General features: G+C 39.7%; 1 protein-coding gene and 1 long non-coding RNA gene across 4 annotated transcripts in view; both read left to right on the plus strand.

The window, feature by feature from the left end:
- The window catches only part of USP49 (ubiquitin specific peptidase 49), a 52282-nt gene extending 45177 nt beyond the window's left edge, over positions 1–7105 (plus strand). For all 3 annotated transcript variants that reach the window (XM_063451590.1, XM_063451580.1, XM_063451598.1), the window contains 4 exons: positions 308–512; positions 1012–1120; positions 2046–2248; positions 4592–7105. In XM_063451590.1, coding sequence (XP_063307660.1) covers positions 308–512; positions 1012–1120; positions 2046–2248; positions 4592–4824 — 750 coding nt within the window. In that variant the 3' untranslated portion in view covers positions 4825–7105. The remainder of the gene's footprint in view (positions 1–307; positions 513–1011; positions 1121–2045; positions 2249–4591) is intronic.
- A 2536-nt stretch (positions 7106–9641) lies between these two features.
- Positions 9642–13698, plus strand: LOC134608660 (uncharacterized). Its single transcript, XR_010090746.1, has 2 exons — positions 9642–12722; positions 12827–13698. It is a non-coding gene; the product is annotated as an uncharacterized LOC134608660 (long non-coding RNA).
- The last annotated feature ends 2 nt before the right edge of the window (positions 13699–13700 follow it).

Consider the following 13700-nt stretch of genomic DNA (forward strand, 5'->3'; position numbering starts at 1 on the left):
AAGATTGCCGGTAATGTCCTCGTCCCCACCCCGCATACCCCAGCAGGGTTTTTCAGTAAATTGAGAACTCAAAGTGAATTTCAATTTTAAGGACAAAGTAGCTGAAATGGAAGCATAACTGACTTAAAGAGTGTTATTTCACTTTAGCTAATAACCCTGTTTTGTGTTGTGGTTTTTGGCAGGGGGAGGGTGGGGGCTGCTGTTTTTGTTTTCATCAACTTATACTAGCTTAACTATTGTTAATATTATGCTTTTATGTAGATGCATATGACCTTTGTGCTTTCTGAAACCATTTATTTTCTGCTAGGTCACCTGCTTAACGTGCAGCTATAAGTCTGACACAGTAGAACCCTTCTGGGATCTGTCTTTAGAGTTTCCTGAACGCTACCACTGCCTGGAAAAGGGGATTGCTCCTGTCACCACTACTGAATGCACACTTACTGAAATGCTGGCTAAGTTCACAGAAACAGAAGCCCTGGAGGGAAGAATATATGCCTGTGATCAATGTAACAGTGAGTGTTTGGGTAATAATATTGGTTATGATCACATTGGTGTGTAAAGTGTTTTGAGGCTGAATGTGCTTCTTTGCTTCTACACCTATTGTCAATATGGATCGCTGAAAGCTGAATCAAAGCTAGCACCGTCCTGTGTGTAATTTTGCTATAAAACGGCAATCACAATGAAAACTAATTGAACCAACACATTCCATTGCTCACTCCTCAGTTTTTATTTTTGGACTACTTTACAGAATCCTTTAATAAATCTCCCATGTTCTGTTTAACCATGGGAATAAAACCCACCTCTACATTCTATAGACCTTTCCTTGAATGCAAGTATCTCCTTACTATTCAAGTACCAAATAAGTATCCTAGACATTGCATATGTGTCCAGGGATGGTATTTTATTACATTTACAGGGGAATTAACTTATTAAAACTTAGTAAATTAAATATTTTTGTTTATTGCATTGGTGCAATAACATAGAACAGTTGATGACATAAGTTTGTTACAGGCAGAAGGAGAAAGTCCTCCCCAAAACCCTTGTTGCTGAGTGAGGCAAAGAAACAACTCATGATCTTCAGACTACCTCAGGTCCTGCGGCTGCATCTCAAGCGCTTCAGGTAAGGCCTACATGATGGCTAGAGCATTATAGAAGTGTGTAATAAAGCTCGTTACTCGGGCTGAGTATCTCCGCCAATCTCCCTTCTTTTTCATCAGGGCAACTTCAGAGACTTGCATATTTATATATAGCCTATGTGTATTGAACCAGCAGGGGTGATTCATACAATAGGTGTTCCTATAGCTCTTGAGAGAGGAGCATCCTAAAGTCCTGGACATCCTTGAAAGCAGCCTCTCCTCCCAGACATCCGCTCCAAATAGCACTGTCCCTGGCATCTGTTCAAAGATTCACCGGATTGCAGCACAGTTCCGATCCAGTGAATAGTTCCAAAGCAATTAAGGGTCTCTCTCTCTCCCAGTCAGTGCAAGAATGGGTTCTGGTGATCACCAGAGATCACCCAGCTCCAGCTGGAGGGCAGAACACCTCACCACAGTGACAACAGCCCTTATTGGTTCTACTTACCTGAACCTGTCCCCCGTGGATGCCACCATCTTTCAGTGCCAGGAGCTGACATGAGTACAGCATTGAGGTTTATGGAAGATCCCGCAAGATCCATCATAGATTAAGCCAGTTCCCTGCAGCCATACCTTGTGACGGCTGGGAGGGATTGACACTTCTAGACGGTGGTCGTAGCTACCGCTGTCTAGAAGTGTCAGTTGTAAGAGAAATACCGAGACAAAGTAGTCTGTACTTTTTCTCAGTAAATCTCTTGGCTGGGTTGGAACTTGAGTGAAAGTATTAGTATTTCATAAAGATGCTATCTTCATGAAAAACTTTAACCTCAAGCCAAGGGACATTCAGGGCAAGATAGCAAGTTTAACCCCAAAGTCTGCAAGCAGACGCTCTATTGCTCTGCTACTGCACTTCAAGTCCGTGTCTGAGGGTTTTATTGTTTTTTTATTTTTTATTATTATTTAAACATACAGGTGGTCTGGACGGAATCACAGAGAGAAGATTGGAGTTCATGTATTTTTTGACCAGGTGTTAAACATGGAGCCATACTGTAGAAGTGTGTTGCCGTCGTCCGATACAGGGACTTTTCTTTATGACCTCTCTGCAGTTGTCATGCATCATGGTAAAGGCTTTGGCTCTGGACACTACACTGCATACTGCTATAATACAGAGGGGGGTAAGTGTGCATGACTAAAATGGAGAATTACATACTGGTGTTTGTTTGTTTGCCCTCACCGCCTACTCTCATAATGCATTCTGTAACCCAAATTATATAATGTTGCATTTTAGCTGTTATGGTGTTCTCACAGCTTCAGCTGCCCCTGTCCTCTTAACTTGCTGAGGACCATGGGAAATGTACTTTGTCTGCTAAAGTGTCAAGTGGCATGGCTTTCAGAAGTTTATAATTAAATGAGTTAAAAGGAAACTGCCTATTATGTAGATTTAACAAAATTCTGTATTTTTTAGTTAAACTGAATTAAATATAGAGTGCCTTTTAAATTGCAAAGGCCACAGTTTCCTCTTTTTCCAAATGCTATTGGTTTTGAAACCTTTTCAATCAGCTTTACACTGGAAAACTGAACTGGTGGTATAGTGCAAACACAGGAAAATTTACCCCTAGCGTGTCAAGTGTCATATACAGGGCCAGATTAAGAGCCCCGTGGGCCTGGTGCTGACAATTATGATGGGCCTAATTACAAAGTCTTATCGACCAAAAACAGTTCTACCTCCCAAGCGTCATGTATCTGATGGAGATGGTGCTGGAGGGAAGATCATATGATGCAGCTATGAGAAAACACACCCACGCTTTCATCTTTCAAGTAAATCCATACCCACTAACAGGAGTGTCCAGTAAAGCAGGCATTCTATGGACGGGGTAAAAGGGTGGGCCACTGACGCAAATAACATAACCAGAAGAGGGGCAAACATACCCAAAAAGGGGGATGTCTATGTCCCAATGTCTCCCAGTCCCTTAGTGCCTGTCTCCCAGTGTCCCCATGTCACTAGGGGACACTGGGAGACATGGGGACACTGAGATGCTAGGGATCTCTGGAAGACCTGGGGGCACTGAGACACTGTGATACATAGGAGACTTGATAAAGACCTGGGTACAGGTCAAAACGTTGCGGTGTCCAATAAACCTGCTTAAATCTATCACAGTGAGTGCCTGAGATTTTTTTTCTTTTATATTAGGGGACACTGAGACACTTGTGTCTCACAGTGCCCCCATGTTGCCCAGTGTCCCCTAGTGTTTGAGACACTAGGGACACTGGGAGACATGGGGACACTGGGAGACTAGTGGCCACTGTGTTCCTAGTGTCTCAGGGCCCCCATGTTCTCCAGTGTCTCAATGTCTTAGTGTTCTCAAGTCTCTAACTGTCCCCATTTCTCACAGTTCCCCTAGTGTCTCAGTGTCACCAGGTGTCCCCAAGTCTCTCACAGTTTCCCCTAGTGTCTGTGTCCCCAGGTCTCCCAGTGCCCCCTAGTGTCTCAGTGTCTCCATGTCTTGTAGTGTCCCCTAGTAAAAAAAGGAAGAATCACAGGCACTCAGAGTTCAAGCCGCAGGCAGTTTTATTGTGACAAAATGCAACGCAACGTTACGACCGTAAAAGGTCTTTTTCAAGCTTGAAAAAGACCTTTTTCAAGCTTGAAAAAGACCTTTTACGGTCGAAACGTTGCGTTGCATTTTGTCACAATAAAACTGCCTGCGGCTTGAACTCTGAGTGCCTGTGATTCTTCCTTTTTTACATATGATTCTGGGATTGCTGGTCCTGATCCGGAGCACCCGTGGCCGCTGGGATTGAGTGCGGTTCACATTATCTACTCTGCTTAGTAGTGTCCCCTAGTGTCTAAATGTCTCCTAGTGTCTGTGTCCCTATGTCTCCCTGCAGCCTTCCCACCCCCACCCCCCCATCCCTCACTTACCTGAGCTGTTGGCTGTCTCTGCAGGCTCGGAGATGCTGTCTGGACTCTCTGTGCAGAGCTGCTCCCTTCATTGAGTAGAGAGGCAGGGAGGGAGATGCTGTAACTTCTTATCCCTGCCTCTCTCCACACACACAGAGACCCCTACTGGCAAGCACTGGTATTGCAGAATAATCTCTGTTCATACTGAGACTGACATTTGTATTGCTGGTATTACTGCTAGGCAGCCTCAAATACCTGAGAAATACCTGGCAACCCTAAGAGCAGTGTATTTTTTTAAATCAATGGGCCTATTCCATGGGCTTGGCCCTGGAGCTGCAGCTCCATCAGACCCTATGTTAATCCTGCCCTGGTCATCTATTTTGTGTACCAAATTCATAAAGCGTTTTGTATGAAAAGTTATTCCCTAAACAAGTTTACCTATGGGCAAATAAAGTTTGCACTGTTCTTATCGTCATTGTTTTCTATATTGGTTGCTATCCATTTCATCCAGACTGTGGCGAGTATTTTTTTTTTTTATTATTGTTACTACAATTAGTGTAAATGGTGTCTCTTAAGAAGCACTGTTAATCACCATGTCTCTCCAATGTCCTTTCAGGCTTTTGGGTGCACTGCAATGATTCGAAACTGAACATGTGCTCTGTGGAGGAGGTGTGCAGGACACAAGCCTACATCCTTTTCTACACTCAGCGGAGTAACACACAAAATACTACACAGAGTGGAGTACCGAACAGCAACATCCAGAGTGATGCAGGGATCCCTGACCTCCCCTTCCCATCTCAGGATCCGTCCAATCCACAAGAATCCAGCCAAAAGACTATTGCTCCCTGACATTTCTGGTACCACTGCAAGATGTCCCGGTCATTTTAATTTTCCATATTTTTTTTTTTTTTTTCCCTCCATCTTGTCAGTTGCAACAAAAGACTTGCATTGTGATAAATCTGAAGGACACCCAAGTGGGGCAGGTTTTAAATTTAGAATAAAGTGCATATGGCCAGGATGTCTTTTTTAAACATTCACTGCTAAAGATGTAGTGTTCTTGGTTGTGATCTGATTACATATTTACTGCCACTGACATGTGTAGCTGGGTGGTGAAAGCCATTGACAAAAAGCTGCTGAACTACAGATTCACTTAAAACAGTAGTGTAAAGTGTCCATTGAGAGCCTGTTGGAGACCATATCAAATCTCACTATTGTCCATATCACTACTGTGTAATTTCAGATGTATGTTTGAAAATTCCTGTGGTGGATTTGTTTTTTTTGTTTTTTAAATTCCCCCTCCACCCCCATTCATAGACATAATTTTGCTCTTGTTTTCCCCCAATTTGGTGCCTAGACTTGTCTGCCTTCTTCCTTGTTATCTTCAGGTGTGTGACTGCCCATGTAAGGCTCGTCAGCATCATGTCCTAAAAAGCCAAAGGGCAAGGACTAACCTTGAAAGCACAATCCATGCAAGGCGTCTTCGCCCACTGTTTTGGCTGTTTAGAATTGTAACTTGAGGGGTCATTATTCTTCCTTATGTTGCTTATGTTTTTGGTGTCTGCACTTCCTTGGAGCTTAGTAACTGTCTTCCTATATAGCCGCTTAAAACTGATCACTGAATGTTTTGTGGTTGCCTTTTTAAATATGATGTGGTCACTAAAGTTAAATTCTGCGAATATGTGGCTTTAATCTGTTCAGCCACAAATTGGCAATCCTAATGCAACAGATTGCTTAAGACTTCCTTCCAATGCCTCTTGTTCCAGTAATCGGATAGGCTTTTTTTTTTTTTTTTACCCTTTAGTACAATTTTAAGACCCACGTGTCTACCTTCAATGTAGGTATAGATTGTGGAATTTATTTAACAGATTTTGGGGCATCATTTTATGACAAATGTTAACAGCTGTGCTACCTGGCTCGATAAGAGGAAACTAGTTGTGAATATGTTGTTTTTACATTTGTCTACAATTTTCTTTTTTTATTTTACTAAGGCAGGGATCCTATGTCATATTGGTACAGTGTTTCCCAATTAATTGAGGCAGCTTTTTACATCATTATAAATAAAATGTACAGAGTGATGTAGATGTTGATTAGCATCAGAGTATTTTTGTGTCTTTGCAGGTCATGTTACTAGCAGCTGTATCTCTTAGTGGGCAAAACAAACGTGTAAGACACAGAGCACCAACTTAGGTTTGTACTTTGAGTGGCTCCTAAATGTGCAGCACAACCCAAACTAGCTTTGCCTTACTAATGCCACAATAGTGGGAAAACTTTCCATGTTACTGAGAATGGTCCCATCAACAATAACAATCCAGATCAGTTTTTCGCTACAAGAGAGCAACGTCACCACTAGATTATGATTTCAGCTTTTTCTAGTGCGTTGGAGCTGTTATTCCTCTTGACATAGTAAGTAAAGTGGTTTATGTATGAATTTGGATCTATAATGAGACCCAGAAATATATAAACATTCAACTCAGAGCCACAGCAACTCCAGTGAATCAATTCGGCCGAACGCAGAAGATTTGCTGGAATTGTGGTTCTGGACTTCCCTTCATGACCATCATTTTTTTACATCTGCTTGACAAAATTACTAAATCAAGGCTACCACAGGTATCTGTCTCTTGTCTCACAAGCTAAGCAATCTAGAATGCAGTCCTTTCATTCTCTGTTTACATAGGTATACGGTTGATGGCTCCTTTTAAAGGAACACTATAGTCACCAGAACCTCTACAGCTTGTGGGGTTCTGGTGGCTATAGCCTGTCCCTACAGTCTTAGCACAGCAAACTCTGCGTTTTCAGAGATTTAATGCATCTCTAGGAGGAGATGCGGATTGTCACAGTGAAGCATTTAGCTGCACACTAGCCTTCCAATAGTATGAATTGAACTGGCTGATCTCATCAAGACTGATGATCTCAGCCGGAGAAACGGGCCGGCCGTGGAGAAAGCAGAGCGACGGCCAAGAAAAATAAAACTCGCCTTTTAATGAACTCAGAGGGTTGAGGTTAAGCTAGACCTTGAACAAGTCACTGCAGCATTAGGAATATGTTAGTATTCCTAAAGCTATAGTGTTCCTTTAGGAAATAAGGCCATTTGATAAACTTGCTTACAGAATTTTTAACTTGCGATACAAAAACAGTGTAATGGTAACAAGTTGTGTGTGTGTGTGTGTGTGTGTGTGTGTGTATGTGTGTATAGCATTTTTTTTTTTTTTTTTTTAACCAAAAATGTGGAACTGTGTGTTTGCACATATCAAAAGGCAACCAAGATTTTAGAGAGAATTTTTTTTTCCAGCATTTTTTTTTTTTTTTCCAGCATACTCTTCTACCCCACCCCCTTCCCAAAGAATTTATGCCTGTGAAATGATGTGGTTTGTGTATGAGATGGAAATAACTGGTGTAAGTTTGATGCACTTAATTTTGCTATGTGTTTTCAAAAATATTCATCCGGTGATGTTCATTATATTGCACTGTACTATTTTTTGTTTGTTTAAGGGACTATTTAAGCACCATACCACATGTTACTTGTAGAGCATATTTTGCTAGGAGCCCACAGTCTGTGGCTTTAACCCCTTAAGGACACATGACATGTGTGACATGTCATGATTCCCTTTTATTCCAGAAGTTTGGTCCTTAAGGGGTTAATTATAGCTGCAGTGGTTTAAAACAAACCCTGAAGCTATAGTCCAACCCTTCTTCTCTGTACATGAACTTGAATAGCATGTGTATGCATATAACTGGTCTGCTGTAAAATTAAAATGCTCTAGGTCTTTTGTGGCTATCGCTAGATCATCATGAAAAGTAGGCATGCACAGCTACATATCAAGCCAGCCTTTTAGGAAAACAACCCCCTAAATACTGGAAAAGCATAATGGTATTTCTAGAATTGCTCAGGTCTTCCTTTGGCTACCCATGGTCTACAGTAACTCATTCATGTGGAAAAACTGAAAGTTCCTCTTAAGTCTTGCCAAGTAGTTTTTATTGGTGTGCATAGGATTGTCCATCACCCCCATTGAAATCTGAACCAGGACCACTAAAAATGTCAGCCACTTGCTAGGTCTTTTTCAGAAGTTGCAGCTAAATTCAGGACTGTTTTTATACTTAAAAAATAAATGAATAAAAATGCCTCCAGTGCCCATTAACAGTGTTAATGTTGAATTCTAGCAATTTGTTTGTGACAGCACTCAAGAAAAATGAGAATCTGGTGTGTTTGGGAGCTGTGCATCAAGGTGGTACAATAGGGGGGAAAGCAGCTTTTTGTTTTTTTCATGTTTGCCGTTATTTTAAGAAAAATATATAGCAAACATACGTACTATGTTTTGCATTTTGAGGACCATCAACCATCGCTTTTTTCGTTTTATCTATTTTCTTACACTATAAACATCTTGTGTGTTAAATGACAGACATGTATTTTATCACAAGTTTTGCACATGTAACATACTTCATAGATCGTCACAAGATACTGTTGGGAGAGAACAAGTGTTGCAACGTTTCGTGGACAAAGTTGTGTGGGGGCCCCCCTTCATTCCAGTTAGCCTAAACTACTATGTGGCAAACTTTAGAATACTTAAAGGACCACTATAGTACCAGGGAAAACACTTGTTTTCCTGGCACTATAGTGCCCTGAGGGTGCCCCCACCCTCAGGGACCCCCTCCTGCCGGGCTCTGGAGAGAGGAAGGGGTTAAACACTTACCTTTCTCCAGCGCAGGGCGGGGAGCTTTCCTCCTCCCTCGCGATGTCATCGGCTGAATGCGCAGGAGTCACGCGCACATTCAGCCGGTCGCATAGGAAAGCATTTACAATGCTTTCCTATGGACGCTGGCGTCTTCTCACTGTGATTTTCACAGTGGGAAGCACGCAAGCGCCTCTAGCGGCTGTCAATGAGACAGCCACTAGAGGCTCTGTAGGCTGGATTAACCCTCAGTAAAAACATAGCAGTTTCTCTGAAACTGCTATGTATGTTTGTTTGTATGTGTATGTGTATGTGTGTATATATATATATATATATATATATATATATATATATATATATATATATATATATATATATATATATATATATATATATATATAAAAAGGGTTAATCCTAGAGGAACCAGGCACCCAGACCACTTCATTAACCTGAAGTGGTCTGGGTGCCTAGAGTGGTCCTTTGAGTCTTAAGTTTCATTGCAGTAGATTCAGGCAGATTATCATTGTGTGTCTAGTAACATACTGTATGCAACTGGTTTCATTCTGCTTTTTGACAATTCTATAAGCAAGGCGTGTGGACAGTAAAGGCAGTTATTCAGAATGTAGTTAATAGTTTTATTCATGGTTGATATGTGCTTCTTACATTTTCATTCTTCTGAGAAGGGAAAAAAAAATGCACAGACATCCCTTTCAATCGAACTAGAGGGAAAAGTGGTAGGAAAGTAAATATTCAACTTGTTGGTAAGTGATAAACGTGCATGACCTCACATCACCTACCTCAAACCGTATATAGTGTGAGACATTCTGCATTAAAAAAAAAAAAGGTACATTTCTCATAGATCACATGACCTGTTTTGACACAAGTGAAAGAACAGAGAGCTAATTTGAAAGTGTTGGTAGCTTCCATTCAAATATTTGCTTTCATTCAGTGTTTGGGATTTGTGTTGGTTTTTTTTTTATGCTGAAGTGAGGACATTTATTGAATGTTATTTTTTTTATTTTTTATATATTTTAGGTCCAGTGTCTGTGTACATTTCCTAACTGTTTTAATGGACACTATTAATCTGATTCATGTAGAAGGGGTTAATTAAATGTCTTACATTTGGCTCTTGTTGGGCTGGTTTATGCTACATGAACGTATACAATCATTATGCAGAACAATGGAACTGAGGCACAATAAGTTTGTGTCTAAAGATAAGATTTTCTTTGAAAAGGTGGCAGTAATCCATAACTATAAAACTACCTACCATTAGCAAGCTACTTAAAGTATGAACATTTACAACAATGTCAAACCTACCAAATTACAAAATTAGTTTGTTCCTTTTACGAATTAAAACCCTTATCAGTCAGAAAGAACCGCTCTAGCTGGTCACTTCTGTGAGTTAAACTCCCCTGATTTGTTTCAACATTTGAGTGGTCTGATAAAAATCCAGGTCGATGTGGGACTCTTTACTGTGACTTCATATTTGTAGGATTATAATAGGCTGCGATATGGCCAGCCAAGCCTTTATCTCCGGTCACTGAAAGCTTGTTTGATGGCTAATGGGGTTGTTCCCTCTGCATTAGCCAAGTCACAGGAAAGGTTCAAACAAGAGTAACACTACCCAAAGACTATTTGAAAAAAATACCGACACTCTGCTGTAGTGGTTATGATACTCATTGTCCTTAATGTTCCTGTGACATTATTCCAGAAATACTAAAATTTGTAACTAAACATTTTTCAAAGGATGTCTCTCAGGATGGGCGTTTGACCTTTCTGATGGTTTTAATTGGGTTGTAGGCACCTCGATAGCAATATATATATTTTTTTTTTTAGTATAGATTCATTGATCTGAAGTACTATTTTCAAGTATCACAACATCTTTTTGAACCAAGAGATGCGCACACACTTGTATACTACATAAATAATCATGATTAAGAGGCAAGTACCACTGCACGAATCATCCATTATGATCTGTGCCTAATTTTAATAATAAAAAGTACCAATAAAACGTCTATGTGGTACATGAATGGGGCCTGTGACTTTTAAATCCAGATTGTGAATTTAGCTTCACTATCTAAAACTAATTCACGAATTTTCAGATGTCCTGAAAGAACGACTATGTAGGTATGGGACATATCCACACCAGTGTTGTTGTAAGCAATAACTTGGTTATTTTAAAGCAGATTGGGTCGTTCTTTAGCTGCAGACAATGAGAATGTAATTTAGGGACAATTATTCAACTTAAGCTATTTGTTGCTGTGTAGTTGGTGTTTTAAATATTACTGGTTTGCTGGCTGCATCTTAGTCTATAGTTCTGTGTACAATTATCAGAAATTTTGTTTTAAAACAGGACTGGCATTCAGTTTGCTTACATCCAAAACTTCTATCCATTTCATTGCAAAAAGGCAGATATGATCCATCGGAAAGGATTTTCCATTGCCAGAAGTTAAAGGGTTACTTCAACCACAGTGTTTTAAGTAAACAGCTTATGGATGGAGTAAGCTTTGCTGGAATACCATCTGAAGAGAAACTTACCTGCAATCCCACTCTGTGGCCAAGTTCTCCTTGCAGCCTGTCCTCATATGGTGATTTTATTCCTTCCCTTTATTAGACAGGCTGAGTGGAGGACTTCGGGATCGTGCCATCGTTGGTCATCTGGCTGCAGCATGCTATGTGTGCACAATGTTAACACAACAAGCCTAGAACACTTGTTCAGGGCTGGTTAATGGTACGGCTGTATATGGACTTCCACCCCTAGCAGCAATGTGCGATATCACTGCTTCAAACTTAAAATTCTGCACATACAGGCTCAAAGCATCATGACCACTTCAAACTACTGAAGTGGTCATGGTGTTTGCAGTGACCTTATAATAAATAAGTTGTATGGTTTAAATAGGCATGTACCCTGAATACAGCTTATTTTAACTACCACTGTATTGAATTCTACATCACTTAATCAGCTGTCCAGTACTGAATTCTGGTAGGCATATAAGATAAGTACCAATTACATGGCAGAGCATTTGATTAAACTATGGCAAGTAGCACAGACCTTCCATAATCAAAATCCTTGATTATTTAAAACCAACTTTTACGTGGTATACCCTAAAGCAGAGGTGCCCAAAAGGTAGATCCCCAGATGTTTTGTCATTCTAAAGGCATGCACAGTACGATGGTAGTTATATTTCTACAACATCAGAGGATCTACCTTTTGGGCAACCCTGCCCTAAAGTCACTGTGATACATCACATTTCCATTGCAATCTGCTACATCTTATGTTAGCCACATATTAATTGGCAGATTTATAGAAATATATCATATAGCTAATGTCAATGCTAGGCACTTGACCGTTTTTGTTCCCTTACCTGAAATGGAATATATAGACTCAAATACAAAATATTCTGGCGAATGTCAAATGGACCATAGAATGTCCATTTGGCTTTCATAAAGGCAGCCACATGGTTTGTGATCACTATAGGTGTTACTGCTGCACCCACTCTTTTTTTTTTTTTTTTACCTCTGTATTTTAGAGGGAGAACACTGGATTATTATTTTAGCTGCAGATAGTACTCCAACGTATTTGTAATTGGTTTCAACTAGTAATTCCTTTCTATAAAAAAATTGATGGGAAGAGAGATGAGTTGCAACAACTCTACAAGACTACCACATCAAAGTAGCAAATCAAACATTATTAAAGGGATACAAGACAGCTTTAACTTAATGAGGCAGTTTTGGTGTATAGCTCCTGCCCCTGCAGTCTCAAATGTAACAGCACAGTGTGTTACTTTAGAAGTGATTTTATCCAGTTCTGTTAACTAAAATTTACTCACACAAAGCTTCTGAAGGTTATTGCAGATAATTAACAAAACATTTAAGACTAATATTAAACACCTTATGACTTGCAGGAAGTTTAAAAATTAGATCTCTCTGCAGAAAGTCTATATGGAAACAGTGTGACTGCAGGGGCACGATCTATAAACCAAAACCACTTATTTAAGGTAAAGTTGTTTTAGTGCTAATAGTGTCCCTTTAGTCACTTTTTTAGCACTTTATTGCCATATACATTTCACCCTAGATTGTGTCATGTTCACAATTTGTTTTTTTACTTTACCAAAAGGCTAAGAATGTTAAAATATAACTGCCTTTGATACATCTTCAATATTCCTTAATGGCTCCCAGGATAGAACCACTGCTGTATATGTAGAGACATGGGGAAACAATGTAAAATTGATATGCATTTTGTGCAAAGGTTTAGATTACAAATGTATTCACTAAATAGTTAACTGCACTTGTGTCAAATTAAACAGAATGTTTTCTATACTGCTTTCATTTTGGCTAAAAACATTGTAGTTCATGTTAATTTACTGTTTAGTGAATACAGTCCTCAGATTAATAAATAAGAATGGAACAGTAAGCATTGTGTCTACTCTGCCTTTGACAAGAGCGGACCATTGTGAAAAGCACTTTTTTGCATAAATAACCAATGTCCAACTCTTTAAAATGCCACCCTCCTTACTAATGTTCTCTTCCAATCTTACTGGGTTGTTGGGTGATTTCATTAGAATCTTGTCAAACTGCTCCTTTTCCACTGTGTGATATCAGACTTGGGATTAAAAACCATGTTAACACAAACTATAGTCATTAAGACTGGTTTCATGTGTTTTCTGTGGCCAAATCAGTAATGGCTTGAGGATTTCACCAGGCTTCATAAAAATAACATTTTCTTCCATTTAAGTTGGACTGGGAATGTGTACTCCAATCATTTCAATACACATTAGTATATGCTGGTCATTTTTAAATCTCATTCACACATATCCTTTGCCCAACGGCCTGTGTGTAGTAGTGACTCTGTCCTAGTTAATTTCCTTTTAAATGGATAGCTGACAGGGCTGTGGATTGTTGGATACAAAGTAATGTTTATCCATGTTCTTGAAGAGGAAAAATTGTGTAATTGGGAGGGGGTAGAAGTCATGTTTTTATGAGTTTTGTAAATCTCTACTCTTTTTACACCTTGGTTTTTGTAAGCTAAAGTTTCCTATTAAAAGATAAAACCAAAGC

Source organism: Pelobates fuscus, chromosome 1 (assembly GCF_036172605.1).
Source record: "Pelobates fuscus isolate aPelFus1 chromosome 1, aPelFus1.pri, whole genome shotgun sequence".
NCBI lineage: Eukaryota > Metazoa > Chordata > Amphibia > Anura > Pelobatidae > Pelobates > Pelobates fuscus.